General features: G+C 35.7%; 1 protein-coding gene across 2 annotated transcripts in view; it reads left to right on the top strand.

Moving 5' to 3' along the window:
• Positions 1-23,121, top strand: part of LOC126831118 (SUN domain-containing ossification factor) — an 83,268-nt gene that overhangs the window by 11,360 nt on the left and 48,787 nt on the right. Inside the window, exons 2-3 of one of the 2 annotated variants that reach the window (XM_050561756.2) lie at positions 7,090-7,178; positions 16,122-16,286. In XM_050561756.2, the coding sequence (XP_050417713.1) occupies positions 7,117-7,178; positions 16,122-16,286 (227 nt within the window). In that variant the 5' untranslated portion in view covers positions 7,090-7,116. The remainder of the gene's footprint in view (positions 1-7,089; positions 7,179-16,121; positions 16,287-23,121) is intronic. The other variant, XM_050561762.2, reaches the window with a different exon arrangement.

Raw genomic sequence — 23,121 nt, forward strand, 5'->3', positions numbered from 1 at the left:
TTTGCTATTTAGGAATTTCTGGGATTTATATTTTTTTGTGTTTTCATGGAAACAAATGAGATTTGTCTAAAGACTTAGACGCTGGACCCAACTGAAGGTGCAACCCCAACATGCTGAACTGTTGTGCTCAGAATATATATATTCTTACTAGTTGAAACTTTGAACACACATCATCCTATTACAGTAGTTGTGACTTTTGCTAATTAGAAATTTGTCGGATTTAATAATTTTTGCGTTGCCATGGAAAAAAATTATCTGTTGAATGATTTTTACTACACATTTGAATTATTTTTTTGTATATAATTATTATTCAAGAGCATATCCCAGAAACTGTTCAAGATACCTTTATAACACTTTTACATTCATCAACCTATTATTTTATTTTTTGATGACGTTCCTTCTGTCCCGATTTCATTTGTAGAGCATATTTCATTATCTGTTCAGAGAAATCTTTTTAAAACTTTATACAAACATTAAAGTATTTTATTTTCTGATGTATAAGCTTAATGTTTAACATACAGCAGCTGATTGAGGTAGGCAATGGTTGTTGTGCAATCCTTACAGAGAGTAGCGACTTTGCCTTGCCGAGCTACTATGATCAGAGTATGAATCTTCTGACTAGTCCCACTGATATTCCAAGAAGTTGTTTTTCCTTATGCCTTCCAAACAAGTTCAAGGGTGCGGGATGGTGATGACTAGTCATCTTGTGTTTCTTGCAAAACAATCTTTTAATTAACCAGTGGGTACTGCGTACGTGACGAGTTACATGTAGACTGTTGACTCTTTCTCCATACACGGGGGAAAAAGTAGTTCCGAATGATTAACGCATTTAAATAATTCAAAGTCATATTGATATTTGGAGAGCTCAAACAATATCGTGCTAGTATTTTTACTAGATAACATGTAAAGATATTTGGACATATTTCAAAATGATGGCGAGCGTAAAACTTTGTTGTGTTAAGCAAAGTAACGTCTATCGATTGTTAAATAACAGAAAAAAAGAATTAAAAACCAAGCTGACAACACATGTTTTGTGTGGGAATATCATATCTTAACCACGGGAATGTTTATGACCATTTAGTTGAGATTTTATGATAGACTTTGGTTTTCGGAGTGGAACTCCCTTCGTTGTGGGCCGATGTTGAAGAAGGGAGATTGGATTCATTCGCATGATTAACTCCAGTTACAAGTGAAGATATCAAAGTAAAGCTTATCAAAATAAAGCTTTTACTGTAAATATGGCTGCACGAGCGATGAAAGTCGGCAAATATGCTGTAACAACAACTCGATTTTAAGAATGATGACACAGTACTAGGCCTAATTATGAAACGAAATACGGATAATTAAATTGATTAAATGTTAAGCTCTTAATCTGTTTGATGTTGATTCTCCATTGATTCAAGTGTATAGAGCAATATACACAAGGATAATTAATTGTCAGTGGTTTCCATTCTTGGACTACTGAACACTGTTAATTTTACTATACCTGACAGTTTACAACACGAAATGCACAGAGTTTCGTCGTGCCTGGGGATTTTTATCATTTAGAACAAAATATGTTACTTTTCCAGCATGCAAAATGACCTACGGGTCTGATCCAGTTTCGGTCATTTTCAAAAGCCCTCGGTCCCAACTGGCATATATGGCCTACATGGAACCCATGTTGTAGACCTTCTAGAGGCCACAATTTTTTTCCGATTTTGATTCAACCTTAAATTTACGCTTATATCACAAAGATCTTGGTTCCTTTCGATATTCGGGCATTTCGGATCGTAACTTCCTGAATTATTGCCCTTGATTGTATGAAAAATCATGTTTTAAGCTCGTGGTCCCTCTAGAGGTAACAATTTTTATCCAATTTAAAAAACCATATGAATATATCACTGTTATACTCTAATGATGGTTGAGTTTGGATTTCTTGATAATTGGACCAAAACTGGCAGACAAAATGGCCGTCCCTCGTATGCTAATACATGTAGTGTAAAAATATGGTATATCAAGGTTGTGATGAACTCTCTAGAGGTAACAATTTTCACCCGATTTTTGATGAAACCTGAAATGCATGTTTATAACCCAAAGATCTTGGTTCCTTTTTATCTGATTTAAAAAAAATGTTCAAATATATCACCGTTACACTGTATTGTTGGTTGAGTTTAAATTTCATGAAAATCAGAACAAAACTGCCAGACAAAATGCCTTTTTTAGCTTGTTCTCTGTCCATATCTTGCAAAATGTGGGTGTATCTTGCCTGACAACCGCTGGTATTAGTTTTGTTAAATGTTTCCAAATAAATGAATAATTAATTAGAATTGGTATCAGGGGTTTCACATTGTAGAAAGAGTAAGCATACCTGTAACTTAAATTTTATTAATTAGTTTCAACTTATTAAGTTCATGGATCATTTACAAAGAAATTAAAAAGCTTCAGGCTTCTGTTTTAAGTTTCCCTTAAATTGGCATTCATGGTATTATTGTCAGAGATAAAACAAGATGAATTTTAATATGGACATTAATATCATTTTATTGTTTTGATGTATTGAAAGCTTATCATCCCTAGTTAAGTAGCGTACCATGTGCGTTGATGTCATTTAGAATTGTATACATTAATAGTTGAATTTTTATCTTTACTGCAGACATAAAGCTTGTGACAACAGCTGAATATCATTGCTCCAATATGTTGTTCTAACGTCATCATTCGTCTTAAAAACTTGAGCAGGGGGTTTCCAATATTTTGATGTGAATATTATATAAATTTGGAAATACTGAACAAAGAATGTGAATATCTAATTGTACTGTTCTTGTTGTAGTCATGTATCATTTCTTTTGTCTGTGTTTTTGTGTGCAGTTCTCCTGAATACTGAATCGTTTCAGAGATTTAACTTTGTTAGGGTTTCCTGTCCATTAGTGACTTCGTCAAAGGCAAACAATTGACATATACACAGGATCTTAAACTTACCGTAAACTGTTTTCAATGAAATGAGATGAAATGTTCATTCGAAATTGTGTCCGAGTGTTTTTTTCATTAACTGTTGTTTGTTTCACCTGTACCCTAGAAACTTGTTCTGTTAAATTTTCGGTAAGTTTTTGCACTTTTCAAGAGAAATATTCTGTATGGCGGGGTATCGGGTTCAAAATGCAATCTAGAGTAAAAAGCAGAAAGTCAACAGTAAAAAGTAGAAAATCTAAAGTAAACGGGAAAATTCTTATCTAAAAGGGTATTTTTATGGTGAAAACCTATAAATTTATGTACTTAGTCTGCAGAAACATCAAGCTTTTCAACTTTCATGGACATAATTTCTACTTTCTACTATCAACTTTTGACTTTCGACTTTCTGCTTTCTACTTTCTACTGTCAACTTTTAACTCTCGACTTTCCACTTCAGATTTTCTACTCACGATTTTCTAACGCAGATTTTCACCAATACTATGGTGGCTGATAGTGGCCATGTAATTTTTCGCGATTTTCATAACCCGTCAACACGACATAACGACAGTATTAGTGAGAGCATACGTCAAAGTAGACTTGGATATTATAGACTTTTGGCAAGCGGAATCTTTCACATCCGTATCGCGTATGCAGATTGTATACGTGATACGTTGCGCCAGTATAGTTTTAGAGTTTTGACAGACGTTCGTGCCGCGTACGTATGAGTAGTTGAGCTTAGCTTAGTTCTCTTACAACATGACGACGGTTATCTACCAAAATCACCATCAGTGCTAGTCAAGTGCCTAGCCACAAATGCCTAGACTTGACAGCAATTTTTGGTTTCACTCATTTCAGAAAGTTTATACCCCTTTACGGTAGAATCACATCAGTTACAGATTTGCATGGTCCCACCTCCCTAAATTTAGCACGTAGATCATTCAGCATGCAGACAAACAGGAAAAATATGAAAATACCGAGAAAAACTTATCAAAAATAATGATTAAATTTCCGTCTTTATCATGGTTAAAATCACCTCAAATATACACCTTCGTGTTCTAGGATACACATAGATTCATAAAAACGCTATGCAACAACATTTAGCGTATAAAAGTATGAAAGCTGTTCGATACGTGCTGCCGCATCCGTGTACCGTATCACGTATGAGAAATACACACACATTGATGACGTCACACACAAAATCTATACGGATACGCGATGTGGACCAGGAATTTACGCTTGCCAAAAGTCTCTAATATCCAAGTCTACTTTGACGTATGCTCTCACTAATACTGTTGTTATGTCGTGTTGACGGGTTATGAAAATGGCGAAAAATTACATGGCCACTATCAGCCACCATAGTATTGGAGAAAATCTGCGTTAGAAAATCGTGAGTAGAAAATCTGAAGTAGAAAGTCGAGAGTTAAAAGTTGACAGTAGAAAGCGGAAAGTCGAAAGTCAAAAGTTGATAGTAGAATGAAAGTTGAAAAGCTTGATGTTTCTGCAGACTAAGTACATAAATTTATAGGTTTTCAAAATAAAAATACCCTTTTAGATAAGAATTTTCCCGTTTACTTTAGATTTTCTACTTTTTACTGTTGACTTTCTGCTTTTTACTCTAGATTGCATTTTGAACCCGATACCCCGCCATAATTCTGAGCTTGATATAATTTGAAGTAAAGAAAGATAAATATATTCTTAAAACTATTACATTGTAAAATGGATTTGTGTCCGTCCACTATTTGGGACACAATTATTAATCTCTGCTTCTAAACTAGGTGTAGGTCTTTATTATGTAAATGTCTTGATGTTGTTTGAAGATAAGCATTTTCTGTTTAGGCTAAGCAGAAATAAGCAATTTGATTGGTCGATACTGTGGACATAATTACTGGGTCTAATTGAGTGAGAGTGATGAAACTTGGGGTATAGTTTCGTTACAGTTTGATTAGTGGAGACTTTGGAACACGACAACACTGATTCTAATTTGGGTGAGAGTGATTAAACTCGGTGTATAGTGTATCAGTATTTTATGTTTAGCCTAAGTAGTGATTTGGAGAACAATAACTTTTGATTCTAATTGAGTGAGAGTGATGAAATTTAGTTTAAAAATATTGGTTCACTACATTAAAATCTTGACAGCTAAGTCTCTTAACTCTATCATCCAGAGTCTTCGACATTGAAAACACAAATTAATTGTCAATTTAAATCAACATTGATTTTGTGATCTTACCGGGAAAAGATGGGCTTCTAATATCTAATTTACTCTTCAAAAAAAGTAGGGGATATTCAGAAACAATACAAAACTGCGGAAATGCACTGCTGTTTTTATTAGAGGTAACCAGTGTATGTTAATAATGTTCAGGCCAATTGCCTACACACGAACATAAACAGTTCATATGGGCGACTTATCTGATGGCCCCATTTCTCTCGCAAAGAGATACACCTTCAAAAGTGAAAATCAACGTTTTTGATTTTTGTCTTAATAATGAGTAATTGCTCCACCAATCCTCAGACATTCAGCAATTTGTCGTCACGATTTGGGGCAATCTGACCCACTCCTCTTCCAGTGCCACGGCCAATTCTTGCAGTGTTGTCGTTTGACGTTGACGTCTACGAACACATCTCCTGATCAAATTAAACGTAACACGCTTAACCAAAGATATGCTAAACAGTAAATCTTATGCAAGAACCGATAGGAAAGCAAACATGGATAGATAAACCTGCACGTGGTAGTTTTCATCAACCCTTCCTTGAAGTGTCAAATTTGACAATGAACCCCTCCCACGTGTATGGCGCTATTGCGTGTCGGAGGTGCAGCCTAGTGGTTCTGTTGGGGCGATAAGTTCTTCATCTGTGAACATTCTCTCAAAGCATGTCAAGTGTCCATGACTATTTATCATATCACAACCTGCATATAGGTATTTGCATTTCAATATAAGAGTATATTTAAGACAAAATAAACATTTTACCATTCGTGTAAAATGCATGCGTTTCAGCACCATTTGTAGCAAGGGACTCGAAGAATGAATCTAGACATATTCCACTAGTCCTGTCAAATTGTGACGCCATATTCTTATCTGGAGAGCATGCACAATAAATACTATCAGTGTAAACTGGGATAACCAGAGATTGCCATTCGATTGAAACTTCCGGCGTATTTCGCCGAAGATAACTGATTTGAAATTGCATTATTATATGCGTGCTACCCATTTGTGTCAATTTCTAGATCCTAAATACTAGCGATTTAGCTCCTTTAAGTAAGTCTAATCATGAGCATTTTCTGCTTAGGCTAAATTAACCTTGTGAACACAATAAAGCCCATATTTTTTAAACAATTTTTATACCCCTGCATTGAATTGTGGTTGTATATTGTTGTCATCCCCATCTGTCTAAAGGCTAAAGTTCATATCTGATTGACTTTAATTTATACACAGTGTTTAAGGTCATGAGACGAGGAAGCCTATAGAAATGAAATGAAATAAACAACTGATCATGATGATTTCAAAACAAAACTATTATTTAAAGTAGCTAAGTCTCTAACTCAATATCATCCAAAATCTTCGACATTGAAAACACGATTTATTTGTCGGTTTAAATCAACATTGATATTTGGATCTTACTGGGAAAAGATGGCCTTCTGATATCCAATATTAAAGACAAAATAAACATTTTACAATTGGTACACGAATCGTGTACCATAATGCGTTTCAGCGCTATTTGTAATAAGGGACTCGAAAAACGAGGCTAGGCATATTCCACAAGTCATGTCAAACAGGACGCTATATTCTTATCTGGAGAGCAAGCCCAATAAATAATATCGGCGTAGACTGGAATAACCAGATGCTAGAGATTGAAATTCAATTGAGAATACTGGCAAACCTAACTGATTAAAAATTACAGTAAAAACAGAAACGTTTGAATGTAAATCAATTTATATACATTCATATTACATTATTGTATGTGTTGCGACCAATTTGTGTCAATTTCTAGGTCCCAAATATTAGCGACTTAGCTCCTTTAAGCTCTTAATTGGAGTGAGGTGGTTTTCGGGCAAGAAATTCCTAGAACTAGATTCTTGTAAATTTCAAGGATTGATATCTTAATTTGGATTTTACATTCAGCTTAATTCAAAAATTGTATTATTTGTATTATTTTGTTTTTTTATAGGAGGATGTTATTAGTAGTCATGTTGAAATGGGTGATCAGGCTACCAGCAATAAACCAGTAGAAAATGAAATCCAGTCGTCACAAACAATGTAAGTACAGTTTCATACATAATATGGTGGCAAACAATTTCTCTTCAATCAACCCAGAGAACACAAGAGAGCAGATTGATGTCCAAGATCAATCATTTCCTAAACCCATATTTGGAAAATTTGAAATTGGTTAAAAGTAGTAAAAGGCTCCAACCCTGAGTGGAAGAATGTTATAAACCTGGGTCCTGTTTCACGAAATTGTAACTAAGATAAAATCCAAATTTTAATAATTTGATTGGATAATATTAGATTGATTTTAGTGCTTAGCCAATCAAAATTGAAGTATCTACTAAAATTTAGATTTTATCTTTAGTTAAGGCTGACCTTAAAAATATCTTTGTTTCACCAAACCCGACCCACAATCGAGGAGAAGGGTCGGTAGGTCGTTTTTTTTTTCAGATTTTTTTTTTAAAGCCAGAGAAATCAATACAGAAATCTGATTAGCTGTATACTACAGATTCAATAATTTTGTTTAATGAATTTGGGGTCTGACGTAAAAAGTAACGAACTGAAAGTTTTTATTAAACTTAAGAGCTAATTTGACAGCTTAATAATTTTCCGGGTGGAAACATTCATCTTCTTTATTCAATTGGCAAACAAATCAATGACATCGGGATTTTTCGTGATGCCCGACTCGCACACGATTTGCCACGAACTTGAAATGTGAAACTATTTCAATTCGTTTTTAACGATAGCGCGGGTTGTGCCTTCATTTTTCTCGAAAACGGATATTGAAAATATCGTCATCATGTTTAAAACTACGCACCACAGACATAGAGGCAGAATCATTTCGTGGGAATGGACGTGTATTCGTCTGCAACCATTTTGTTGAGAAGTGACACCTATGACGCTTTCGTCTTGATCAACCAGTTTCAATAATGAATCAAACCATAGCCATAGTTAAGGGAAATAACTCTCGTGATATATTTCAGGTTGACACACAAAATAAAATAAAAAGATCGTGGAAAAGTGCAATAAAATAATTTAAGTCGGGGGTGGTTTTAGTTAGTCGGTCGCGTTAGGCCTAAAATTACGTGAAACAGGGCCCTGTATTCTAGTCCTATGTATTTGAAGTTCTGTACTGCTTGGGTTAGGCTTATGTTTTAGTGGTAATTGATAATCTCGATTACCACATCACCCATACAACTGAACAGTGGAATCCCATAAATGAGTTATTTAACCATAGTTAGTGTATAAAAACTACAATTTTTATACCTCCACATTATGAATGTGGACGTATATTGCCGCCACTCCTATCTGTGTCTGTGTGTCGCCTACAGGCCACAATTCTTAAGTGATCATCTTGAAACTTTGCATACTTATTCCTTATACCCTACGGATGATCGTTATTGTTTTTGGTGCATGCCCGACCCCCAGGGGCAGAGCCACGCCCATTTCTTGTATTTGTTTGTTTGTCGTCTACAGGCCGCATTTCTTAACATAGCATTCTTATTCTTTTTACCCCAAGGAACATCCCTATTGTTTGGTGTACATACCCAGTCCCCAGGGGCAGAGCCACACCCATTTTCTTTTTGTGTCTGTGTGTCGCCTACAGGCCACAATTCTTAATCGATCATCTTGAAAAATTTTCATATGAATTCCTTATACCCTAAGGATGATCAATTTTGCTTTTGGTGCATGCCCGACCCCCGGTGGCAGAGCCACGCCCATTTCTTGTAGTTGTTTGTCATCTACAGACCGCATTTCTTAATGTATCACCTTGAAACTTTGCATACTTATTTATAAGGGAGATCCCTATTGTTTGTTGTGAATGCCCAACCCCCAGGGGAAGAGCCACGCCCATTTTTATACGCCCACATTTCATGTGGACGTATATTGTCGTCGCCGCAGTCCGTCCGGCTTTTCACAATTGTTTATGGACATTCTACAAGTCCCAATTATTATACGCCCACATTTTCATGTTTACGTATTATGCCGTCACTCCTGTTTGTGTGTCCGTCCGTCCGTTCGTGGACACTCTACACGTCACAATTTTTATCCGATTTCAATGAAACTTAAAATATAGGTTTATCTCCCTAAGATCTCGGTTCCATTCGATGGATTATGGCCCCTGATTGTACGAAAAATCATGTTTTTAGCTTGTGGTCCCCATAGAGGTCACAATTTTTTTCCGAAACTTGAAATGTAAGTTTATAACCCAAACATCTTGGTTCCTTTTGATAATCACACATATCCGAACGTAACTTCCTGAATTATGGCCCCTGATTGTACGACAAATCGCACTTTTAGCTTGTGGACCGTATAGAGGTAGGTCATAATTGTTATCCGATTTAAGAAAACGTTTGAATACATCACCGTTACACCAACTTACTTTACTTACATTTCGTAGAAATCGGACCAAAACTGACAGACAAAACGGTCGCCCCTTGTAGTAGTACTCAAATAGTGTAAAAATAAGGTATTTCAAGGTTGTGGACCCTCTAGATGTCACAATCTTCTTCCGATTTTGATGAAACTTGAAATGTAAGTTTATAACCCAAAGATCTCAAAAGGAAACAAGTATGATGTGATGAAATAATATTAAAATAGAATAGTAAAATTGTTTATATGATCACTCGAATGCGCAATGCTGTGGGGCGTTGACCAAAGATCTATGGAGTGATGAGGTTAATACTGTAAAACAATTAATCTGTCAATCATTTGAGGCTATTTAATGCTTGGCAGCCAGTGCTAATAACGTATACAAATGTCAAAACTTTGAAGCGGGGGGGGGGGGGGGGGGTAGGGAATTTAGAGTCATTAACTTCTCGAGACTTATTACAAATGACAAGTGCTATTTGAAATATTTATGTGGTCTTAGTGAAAGAAAACAATGTTGTGGCTCTCATTCCTGTGTTTGAAAGTCAGGTATCATATGAAAACGAATACCGATTACGGCGATTAGTAATTTTTTGAACCGGTTCAACAGTGCAACCGAACTGTGACCGGTTAACCAAATGACCATTTACATCCGTTTTTAGCTTCTGGTCCCTGTAGATCCGATTTAAAAAAACACCATGTGAGTATATCACCATTACACAATAAGATCTTATGAACGTAACTTCCTGGATTATGGCTCCTGATTTGAAATATTGTATTTTTAGCTTGCTCAATTTTTTTTTCGATTTTAAAACACGTTTAAACATATCACCATTCCACCATAATGAAGGTTGAATTCGAATTTAAGGAAAATCGAAATGCAACTGACTGACAAAAATGGCCGCTCTTTGTACGCAAATTGTGTAAAAGTATGCAATATGAAGGTTGTGGACCCTCTAGAGGTCACAATTTTTATCCGATTTTGATGAAACTTAAAACATATCTTTATATTCCAAAAATCTCTGTACCTTTTGATATTTGTGCATTTCCGACCATAATTTTCTGGATTATGGCCCCTGATTGTACAAAAAATTGTTTTTGTCCCCCGCCTTTCGAAGAAAGCAGGGGACTATTAAAATGGGTTCGTTCGTCTGTCTGTCTGTCTGTCCATCCGTCCGTCTGTCTGTCTGTCCGTCTAATTGACCTAGAATGTTCAAACTTGGTGTAGGTGTTTATTCGGTCAATGCCTTGATGGAGTTCGAAGAAGAGCATTTTCTGCTTAGGGTAAGCAGAGATAAGCAATTTGATTGGTTGATGCTTTGGGACACGATAACTTTACTTCTAATTAAGTGAGAGTGATGAATCTTGGTGTATAGTTTCATTCCATCAATACCTTGACTAAGTTCGATAATGAGCATTTTCTGCTCAGGGTAAGCAGAGCGATAAGCAATTTGATTGGCCGGGACTTTGGAACACAATAACTCTCCTTCTAATTGAGTTAAAATGTTCAAACTTGGTGTAGGTGTTTATTAGGTCAATGCCTTGATTGAGTGTGAAAAGATGAGCATTTTCTACTTAGTGTAAGCAGAGCTAAGCAATTTGATTGGCCAAGACTTTGGAACACAGTAGCTCTCCTTCTAATTGAGCTAGAATTTCAACCTTTGTAGGTGTTTATGAGGTCAATGCCTTGATGAGCATTTTCTGCTTATGGTAAGTAGAGATAAGCCATTTGATTGGTGAGAGTGGTGAAACTTGGTGTATAGTTTCATTACATCAATACCGTGACTAAGTTCGATGATGAGAATCGTCTGCTTAGGCTAAGAAGCAATAAGCATTTTGATTGGTCAAGACTTTGGAACATAACAACTCTGCTTCTAATTGAGGTAGAATGTTTAAACTTGATGTAGATGTTCGTCTTGACTGAGTTCAATAATTAACATATCGAGCTAAAGCTAAGCAGAAATTTCCTTGGTCGATGCTTTGGGACAAGATAACTTTGATTCTATCTGATACAGAGTGATAAAACTTAGTGTATAGTTGATAATCAGTTTGATTGCTCGATACTTTTGAAAAAAATAGATGTGCGATTAATTATGTGTCATCTATTTATTTGGGGATTTCGGCGGGGGACATCAGCCTGACTGTTGGCTTGTTGTTTTTAGCTTATTCCCTATCCATCTCTTGCAAAATGTGGGCGTTACCTACCAGGCAGCCGCTGGTAAAAAGTACCCTATCAATCAAAGCAGGAATGTGGACGTATATTGCAGAGTTAGCAAATGAAATGAAATGAAATGAAATGGGGTTTAACGTCCTACTGTTTTGCTCCGAACTGGGCTAATGAAGACGGGCATACGCCATACAGTGTGCTATGAGGGAAATTTTGCCCGGACGGCTTACTCTTATATCGAATTCCAACAGTCAAGGGATCTTTTACGTGCACGCCAATGTGTACACAGGACCTCGTTTTTTTGTCTCATCCGAATGACTAGACAGCTGTCCTTGTCAGGCCCTCCGTCCTGCATCACTGACAAGGGGAAACCACGCCGGAAAATCTGGATGAACTTTCTCGGCCAATGCAGGGATCGAACACCCGACCTCCAGGCTAGCAAGCCAGCGCCTTACCTACTTAGCCACCGTGATCCCATGCTCTTGTAAAATAGTAGTTTTCAAACTAGCACCGAACAAAAAATAAATCTAAAAATTATTAACAATTATGATATGTTTTTAATCTGGTTGTCGTGGTCACAGCTGGCTACACAATCTAAGTCAAATCATTACCAAAACATCATGTACAAGCCTATTGACAAATATCATACAACTTTTTATACCCTACATGTTGTCAATATCATCTTAAATTTTTATTACCACAGTCTGTCTGCCTTTGCTTATTGGCAAATATCATCATAGCATGTTTACACTCTCAGTTATTGTCTTCCATTGTCATTACACCTGTCTGTCAGTTTATTTTCTTGTAATCACTGTTAAAGAGCACACAAAATGACCGTATAAAAGTGGTGTGTTCTTAGTTTCACACCAATCTGATTGGCAATCGACGTCAGTGGTGATGTGCAGCGGACATTTTGGGAAGTTTTGTTAGGGTATCAAATAACTTTACCCAAGTTCCATTCCCGCAGTTTGCTTGTCAATGGTTCAACCACATAATATTAGTTACTGTCTTAAAATTTGTCTTCTCACACCCCGACTACTTGCCTCAGAAGTGAAGTTTTTAAGTTTTGCTAATTTGAATCTGATTGAAATACATCAACATCTGCCATATTTTTGGTCAACTCACGATTCAATTAACACAGTGACTTGACTCTTATAGACTAGTTATTACTTATTCCCAACCTTTCATATAAAATATGTAAATTAAAAGCTAATATAGAGAGAATCAAATATGGCAAGATGAAGAAGCCTGTTGATTTTAAGCTATTTCTGATAACTACTACCAGAGGTATGGCCATTGATCACTTTCAAAAACACTAATGTTATCATTCAGTTGACACATTTATACACACTGTTCATGCTCTTGAGATGATGATCTTGGAAGAAACCTATCGATTTTCAACAATTTCCAATGATTACTTCCAGAATTATTGCCATTGACCACTTGAAAAAAACTTCATAATGCTCAAGAGGATATCGTTATCTTTAGTGTGCCTTTAAATAACTACACAGTGTTTATGTTCATGAGTTGAAGAAGCCCAGAATGGCTATTTGAAGTTATTTTCAGATAGATTTGAAATTGATACACAGTGTTTATATTCATAAGACAAAGAATCCTATTCAATTGTATGTTAAACCTGCAGTGGGCTATGAAGAAAATTTTGCTCAGACCATGGCATTACGGCAGACTCTTTATTTCGAATTCCAGATATCAATATAGTTTATATACGCCCACATTTTCATGTTCATATGTATGTTTATAACCCACAGATCTCGGGTCTTTTAGATATTCGTGCATATCTGACCATAACTTCCTGAATTATGGCCCCTGATAGTACAAAAAATCGTGTTTTTATACGCCCACATTTTCATGTTGACGTATGTTGTCGTCGCCCCTGTCCGTCCGTCCACAATTGTTTGTGGACTCTCTACAGGTCACAATTCTTATCCGATTTCAACGAAACTTGAAATATAGGTTTATCTCGGTTTCTTTCGATATTGGCATGTATCGGACTGTAACTTCATGGATAATGACCCCTGATTGTATGAAAAATCGCGTTTTTAGCTTGTGTACCCTATAGAGGTCACAATTAATATCTGATTTTGTTGAAACTTGAAATATAAGTTTATAACCCAAAGATCTCACTTCCTTTCGATATTTCTGAATTATGGCCCCTGATTGTACGAAAAATCGCGTTTTTAGCTTTTGGACCCAATAGAGGTCATAATTTTTATTCGATTTGAAAAACTTTTTGAATATATCACTGTTACACCCTATTACCCTAAGGTAAAAATCGGAACAAAACTGACAGAAAAAATGGCCGCCCCTCGTACACAAATAGTGTAAAAAATATGATATATCATGGTTGTGGACTCTCTAGAGGTCACAATTTTCTTCTGATATGGATGAAACTTGAAATGTAAGTTTATAACCCAAAGATCTTGGATCCTTTCGATACTCGCACATATCGGACCGTAACTTACTGAATTATGGCTCCTGATTTTACGGAAAATCACATTTTTAGCTTGTGGACCCTATAGAGGTTAAAATTATATCCAATTTCAAAAACCGTTTGTTGAATTTCGTAAAAATCGAACCAAAACTGACAGACAAAATGGCCGCCCCTCATACTCAAATAGCATAAAAATATGGTATATGAATGTTGTGGACCCTCTAGAGGTCACAATTTTCTTCTGATTTTGATGAAACTTGAAATGTAAGTTTATAACCCAAAGATCTTGGTTCCTTTCAATATTCGTGCATATTAGTGTTGAAACTACTATTCGGATATTCATTAACGGATACAAAATAAGGGTTATCCGAATCATTTTACTATCCGTTTACTATTCGTTCCAATCTATTCTGACATTCCCTATGCTCTATATTTAGCCAGTTTTACATCTGATTACATTTGAAATTTTCCCCAATGCAATTGATCACGTACGCAGCTCTGAGCATAAATGTCAACATTATGCGTATTATTTAGTGATAGTAACTAATAAAATTGTAAATGCAGTGCAACGAAAACACAAACAGTAGTCTAAATAATAAAAAATATATTCATTCCCTGCACTAGTTTACGGCATACAAGTTTAGACCATGTTTTGACTTCCCACAATGAAATTTATTCATAACGACCTAGGTCACGTATATTCCCACTCACTGATTGGTTCAATAGTAGTAGATTATCAGAATGAGGCGAACGACCCTGGTGGAATAAATGGCACCTGTTTTTATTTTACTTTTTTCATTCGTGTTGATTGAGCAAAATGATAAGTGGGAGGGTGCGGATTACAGGAGTAGTTATACTATACAAATTCCTTCACCTCATTGATTTTTTGGGATGTCATAGATAGTCTTAATAATTACGGCTGAAGGTAGGCAGGTTTTTTTCTTACGGCTCAAACAATTTGCAAATCGAAAGTACGATTCATACTCTTCATACACAGACACTCATAAACATTGAAACAAGTAAGAAATTATGAGTACCGGTATATGAACTTTTGATTTAATTTTGTTCAAGAATTTCACGTCTTCGAATTATCTGAATAGTATTTGGATAGCCAACAAAAGTATTCGGATCACAAATCTCGATCCGATTTTCAACACTAGCGCATATCGGATTGTAACTTCCTGAATTATGGCCTCTGATTGTACGAAACTTCGTGTTTTTAGCTTGTGATCCCTCTAGAGATCACAATTATTATCCGATTTAAAAAAAAACACGTTATCACTGTTCCACCGTTATGTTTGTTGAGTTTGAATTTCTTGAAAGTCAGGCCACAACTGCCTGACAAAATGGATCCCCTCGTACACAAATAGTGTAAACATCTGGTAAATCAAGGTTGTGGACCCTCTACTCGCTCTAGAGGTCACAATTTTGTTCCGATGTCGATGAAACTTGAAATACATGTTTATAACCCAAAGATATTGGTTCCTTTTGATAATCGCAGATACCTGAACCTAACTTCCTGAATTATGGCCCCTGATTGTTCGAAAAATCGCATTTTTAGCTTGCGTATTCTCTAAGAGGTCACAATTTTTTTCCGATTTTAAAAACTGTTTAAATAGATCACCATTCACCCATTATGAAGGTTGAATTTGAATTTCGGGGAAATCGAAATAAAACTGCCTGACAAAATGGCCGCTTTTTGTATGCAAATTGTGTAGAAGTGTGTAATACGAAGGTTGTGGACCCTCTAGAGGTCACAATTTTTATCCGATTTTGATGAAACTTAAAACATATCTTTATATCCCTTTTGATATTTGCACATTTCAGGCCATAACTTTCTGGATTATTGCCCCTGATTGTAAAAAAAATTGTGTTTGTTTTTAGCTTGTTCTCTATCCATCTCTTGCAAAATGTGGGTGTATCCTGCCTGGCCACTGCTGGTTTATAATAACTCTTACATGAAGATGGTAGAATTTTCACCTCTCACCTTTTAATTTTTTTATAGCAGTGTTGTGAATGAAATCCTTTCCTTGGAGAAGTCAGCAAGCTTTATTCTAGTTGATTCCATTCAGATGTCAGAATCACAATCCATTAGTAAGTCATATGATACTCCACCTAATCATTCAGAATCATCAGCAAGTATTATTCAAGCCTCTGCAGAGAGCGTCAGGTAATTTATTAGATATTCTTTTATTATTCTCATCTTGGATTTATTTTTAAATATAACTAAAATTAATGTAATTTTAAAGGGGAAGACCAATGATTTTCAACAAATCTTAAATATTTATTGATAAATAATCCCCTCTGTAACACAAGCAAAAAAGTTTTTATAAACGAGAAATTAATTTTTATTTTAAACCGAAAGTGACATAGTTGGTTCAACATGCTCACCGGGCTCTATAGTAAGCATACAGATTTGGCACAAGTTTACTGCTGTATTGTGTTTACGCATCGTCCTTTGGCCAAAAATCTGATCAAATGGGTTGTTTATTAGGATATTATAAACACGAATTGATGTTATTTTTAACGTTTAGTAAACAATTAGCCATGTGGCGTGAATTGAGGCACAGTGTACGGTTCAGTATGAGTGAATTTACGCAATGGCTTTGTGTACTAAACGTTAAAAACCCCCATAAATTTGTGTTTATAATAAACAGCCCATTTGATCAGATTTTTGGCCAAAGGACGACGTGTGAACACAATACAGCAGCCAAATCTGTATGCTTACTATAGAGCCCAGTGAGTGTGTTGAACCAACTATGTCACTTCCGGTTTTAATAAAATTTAATTTCTCGCTTACAAAAACTTTTTTACTTGTGCTACAGAGGGGATTATTTATTAATATATATTTAAGGTTTATGGAAACCTTGTTGAAAATCGTTGGTCTTCCCCATTAACATCTTTGAAGTCCTGATGCACAATTTGCATTTGTTCGAAAAATAAATTTCATGGCTTAATCAACTATAATATGTACTCAGATTGATTATGTAACATTTAATTAAGACATCAAAATCAAAATACTAACGCTAGATAATGTCACAGCTTGAATTCAATCAGATTTAAACAGGCCTATAATTAAATTCTTGTGAAAACAAAATGGTGGCAGGCTTATGGCATAGCGAGACGCATAGATCGATGAAATTTCAATTCTAAATGTTTTTGTAAATACTGAACGAATTGAACCATTTTTGGACTAATATCCCTATTACTAAGTATTAGAGATTCATCTTTCAGGATATTGTAATTTGCAAGTGATTCCTGCTTAAAATGGTGCATCGGGACATTTAGGAGACCTTGCGTAAAGCCTTGTTAAACGGTGATTTGTCTGCATTATACAGATACATATTAGATTGTTTTTAATAAGATCTGTATAAATAGCTCTGCAATGCAATTACAGTTTCTACAGTAGAATGGTTGGATAGTGATTGATAAGCCTGTTAAGCGAAAATTTCTGACTGTGATGATGTAGGCTAATATTCCAGTAGTCAGATATTGATACTATTCTGAAGTAACTACCAACTAAAATTTACATAAAAACTAAGTTGTACATGTCAAATGTTTAATCATAACAATGGACCCAGAAGTTGAAAATATACAAGTAATTATGAAAGATAGGGCTAATAGTAAGTGCAGGGATACTGTACCACACACACACAATTACAGACAAGGCAATCTAATTAAAATATAGATCTATATTTCGTTTCATTTTTTATACTTTCGATGGCCGACACTACATGTAGATCTAACAAGTTATAGTGGGAGTTCACGTTCTATGACGTCAGGTACCAAGCAAGCGACAACTGACCCGATTACGTCGGTCATTCGATTAACCAATTAGCGACCGCCATGTATTTTTTTTTATCTACTTTTGCTTTGTTTTGATTTCTATTGCCGCTAATGACTACCCACAGTTCCGCGCAAAAAAGGTCAAACGCTCGATTCGACAGACCATTTGATTGGCTGACCCCTCATTTCAATTAGAACACAAGTTAAATAACAACGCTTCCAGATCCAAGTGTAGTAAAGACAAGTAAAATCGAAATTTTGAACTATAAAAACGAAACAAAATTGGATCTGTGTTTTAATCAGATTGCAGACAAGGCACAATACACAGAAATCACAAACAAACATACATATCAGATTTAGTAAATGGATCCGGGGGCTAGCCGTAAACATCCACTGCGCTGTACAGTCCTGGGCCTGTAGTGATACAGACTTCACTCAAAAATGAAAACTAACAATAAGGAGAAATATATCCCAAAATGTTGTATAATACTAGTACGAGTCATGATCTGTTATAATGCCAAATGAAATATAAATGTAAGCACATTGAAGGAAAATTACCTATGCAAGTAACCATATTGGTGAAATGTATTAAAAAGCCAAGTACAACTAAATGGCCTATGTTATACTATACTATATAGTGAGAAACATTATAAGCGTTCAAAAGAATTGAGGTGTATTAATTACAAAGTTAAAGCATAGTCCTTATTACCACAAAACAGAGGAAAAAACATTACTGTATATAAGGAAGCAAACAGAAAATGTTTTTAATGTCATATGACTTAAAGGAGAATGCTACCACAAAAGGTTGTTTTATTATGAAAAATAAGTTTAATATACTCTTCAAAAAAAGTAGGGGATATTCAGAAACAATACAAAACTGCGGAAATGCACTGCTGTTTTTATACGCCCGTCCGTCCACAATATTTTGTGAACTCTATAGGGTCACAATTTTTATCCGATTTCAATGAAACTTGAAATATAGGTTTATCACCCTAAGATCTTGGTTCCTTTCGACATTGGCATGTATCGGACTGTAACTTCATGGATTATGGCCCCTGATTGTACGAAAAATCCTGTGTTTAGCTTGTGAACACTGTAGAGGTCACAATTTTTATCTGATTTGGTTTAAACTTGAAATGTATGTTTATAACCCACAGATCTCGGTTCCTTTCAATATTCGCGCATATCGGATCATAACTTCCTGAATTATGGCCCCTGTTTGTACAAAAAATCGCGTTTTTAGCTTGTGGACCCCATAGAGGTCACAATTTTTATCCGATTCAAAAAAACATGTGAATATATCACCGTTACACCCTAAGAATGGTTGAGTTCGAATTTCGTAATAATCGGACCGAAACTGACGGACAAAATGGCTGCCCCTCATTTGCAAATAGTGTCAAAATATTGCGTATTAGGGTTGTGGACCCTCTGGAGGTCACAATTTTCATCTGATTTTGATGAAACTTGAAATGCATGTTTATAACCCACAGATCTCAGTACATTTCGATATCTGCGCATATTGGACCATAACTTCCTGAATAATGGCTCCTGAGTGTACGAAAAATCGCGTTTTTGGCTTGTGGACCCCATAGAGGTCACAATTTTTATCCGTTTTACAAAACCATTTGAATATATCACTGTTACACCCTAAGGATGGTTGAGTATGAATTTCGTAAAAATCGAGCCAAAATATTGTGTATCAGGGTTGTGGAGGTTAAATTTTCATCTGATTGTGATGAAATTTAAAATGCACGTTTATAACCCAAATATCTTGGTTTCTTTTTAATTTCGTGCATATCGAATTGTAACTTCCTGAATTATGGCCCCTGATTGTATGAAAAATCGCTTTTTTAGCTTATGGTCCCTCTAGAGGTCACAATTATTATCCGATTTAGAAAAACATTCGAATATATCACCGTTACACCGTAATTTTGTCTGAGGTTGAGTTTCATGAAAATCAGACCAAAATTGCCAGACAAAAAGGCCGCCCCTCGTACCCAAATAGTGTAAACATCTGGTATATCAAAGTTGTGGACCCTCTAGAGGCCACAATTTTGATCCGATTTTGATGAAACTTGAAATGCAAGTTTATAACCCAAAGATCTTGGTTCCTTTCAATATTCGCGCATATTGAATTGTAACTTACTGAATTATGGCCTCTGGTTGTACGAAAAATCGCGTTTTTAGCTTGTGGTCCCTCTAGAGGTCACAATTATTATTTGATTTAAAAAAACATTCGAATATATCACCGTTACACCATAATGTTTGTTGACGTCGAAATGTTATCACCGTTACACCGTAATGTTTGTTGAGTTCGAATTTCTTGAAAATCGGGCCAAAACTGCCGATCAAAAATGGCGATCAAAAATGGCTGCCCCTTCTATGCAAATAGTGTAAACATCTGGTAAATCAAGGTTGTGGACCCTCTAGAGGTCACAATTTTGATCCGATTTTGATGAAAGTTGAAATACATGTTTATAACCCAAAGATCTTGGTTCCTTTCAAAATTCACGCGTATATGATACTATCTTCCTGAATTATGGCCCTTGAATGTACAAAAAATCACGTTTTTAGCTTGTCGTCCCTCTAGAGGTCACAAATATTATTCGATTTAAAAAAACATTCAACTATATCACCGTTACACCGTAACTTCCTGGATTATGGCTCCTGATTGTTTGAAAAATCGCATTTTTAGCATGCAGATTCTCTAGAGGTCACATTTTCTTTTTCCGATTTTAAAAAACGTTTAAATATATCATCATTCCACCATAATGAAGCTTGAATTTGACTTTCGGGAAAATCGAAATGAAACTGCCGGACAAAATGGCCGTACTTTGTTCACAAATTGTGTAAAAGTATGCTACAAAGGTTATTTGATATTTGGGCATTTCAGACCATAACTTTCTGGATTATTGCCCCTGATTGTACAAAAAATCCTGTTTGTTTTAGCTTGTTCACTAACCATCTCTTGCAAAATGTGGGTGTATCCTGCCTGGCAGCCGCTGGTTTTTAGAGGTAACCAGTGTATGTTAATAACAGGCCAGTTGCCTAAACATGAACGTAAACAGTTCATATGGCCCCATTTCACTCGCAAAGAGATACATTGTCTTAATAATGAGTAATTGCTCCACCAATCCTCATACATTCAGCAATTCGTCGTGGCATGCTCCTAATCAACCGTCCAATTGCGATTTGGGACAATCCGACCCTCTCCTCTTGCAGTGTTGCCTGTTGAATTTGACGTCGACAAACACGTCTCCTGATCAAATCAAACATAACACACTATATAAGCCAAGATACCTTGAACATTAAATCTTATGCAAGAACTGATAGGAAAGCAAACATGGACATGATAAACCAGCAAGTGGCAGTTTTCATCAACCCTTTCTTGAAGTGTCAAATTTGACAATGAACCCCTCCCATGTGTATGGCGCTATTGCGTGTCGCACATGCAGCTCAGTGGTTCTGTTGGGGCAATAAGTTCTTCATCTGTGAACATACTTCCAAAGCATGTCAAGTATCCATGACTATTTATCATATCACAACCTGCATAGGTATTTGCGTTTCAATATCCCCTACTTTTTTTAAGAGTATATTAGCATATTTCCGACCCCGCGAAGTTTTGAAAGCCATTCTGAATATTATTACAAAGGAAAAAATGTAACAAAAAAACCCTAACTGACATTATCTATGCATATCTGCGGCCTCGTTTTTGTTTTTGCTGTCAAATTAGAAGAGCTTTTTAACACTCTGCCCTCAAGGATAAAATTGCTCTCGTCATATTTTACAAATTTGTCAAAAAATGAACCCCTAGACTGCAAATAAAGCCCATGTAAATGAATCCTTGAATATTTTCCAATGAGTATGAGAATTTAGTTTCCGGTTGCTGAATTTGATACTCGGTGCTGGAAACATGATGCGTAAAGTAAATAGGTGCTTGAAATATTTATGTTAACATGAAATTATTCAATTAGATACTTATTTTATTGTATATAATGTCAAATTATGTAGCTACTGCATACTATATATGGTACTACATGTTGGTCATTGAGGTTATCGATCTAAACGTAATTCCAGCCAATAATACTATAAAGTATGCAATATGCAAATAATATCGTTGGCCTTCGTGCTAGCATGCTGTAAGCCAATAGTTACTGTAAATTTTCCTGCGTTTAGATGGCTCTAACAAATGACAAAATAGGTTTTTTTTGCTATATAGCGAATGCCGAACAGTCAGCATTTTTATGAAATTTCCTCTTGATTGAGGATGAATAACTGAAACAATAATTCGATGATTATGTCGAATCAGTGAATAATAATTAAACCTGAAAAAAAAAATTTCAAAAAAAGAAAGAAAATATATCCAGTAAGAACAGTTTTCCAAACATTCGATTGATCACATACGTACCGGTACTTACGTAGTGGCATCAAGCTTCTCACTTGATTTTCTATATAGTATAATAAGTGTGTGTGTGGTTTTTTTGAATGTTAAAAAAAAAGATTATTTTTTACTTAGGTCTCGATATGTTTCCATTCGAGCCGTTTCCTCCCACTGCTAAAGATCCCTACGCGCAAGCGATTTGTTGAAATAAAATTAAACCATATGTTAGTCCCGAAATGACCTGGTTTGTGTCGAGTGGACGTTAAACCCCATTTCTCTCTCTCTCTCGATTCGAGCCCAAACTGACAAAACGGGGAACATCGAATTGTTATGGTGCAAGCTTTGTGCCAAACTTGTCAAAATTATCAGGGAGTCAAAGTTAAATTTAATTTTTTCTTTTCTGTGACTTTTATCCATAATTTTCATCAAGTCAGTATGGGAGTGATAGATTGATACTGAAGTTTGGTTTATTTATGTATTATTTATTCTAATAAATATTGAAACACACATATTTTCTAAGTATTAATGGTCAATAAATGGCTTCATCTATGCTCAAAGTATGAAAGACATGAACAGCTCTTCTGAATAATGGATTGCTCCTCGCTTTTGAGTTGAGAGCGATTTTCTGCTGTTGTAATTTTAGATGGGCTTTTTAGGGCTCCTCAGTGATTTTCAAACATGAAGCACTGAATGGTCAGTTGCGTTGCTTTGAGATGTACTACTACTACCAACACTAAATATGGAAGAACATGTCATTTTTAGGGTAAGCAGAGATAAGCAATTTGATTGGTTGATGCTTTGGTACACGATACTTTAGTTCTAATTAAGTGAGAGTGAT

The sequence above is a fragment of the Patella vulgata genome, chromosome 1 (genome assembly GCF_932274485.2).
Source record: "Patella vulgata chromosome 1, xgPatVulg1.2, whole genome shotgun sequence".
In the NCBI taxonomy this organism is placed as follows: domain Eukaryota; kingdom Metazoa; phylum Mollusca; class Gastropoda; family Patellidae; genus Patella; species Patella vulgata.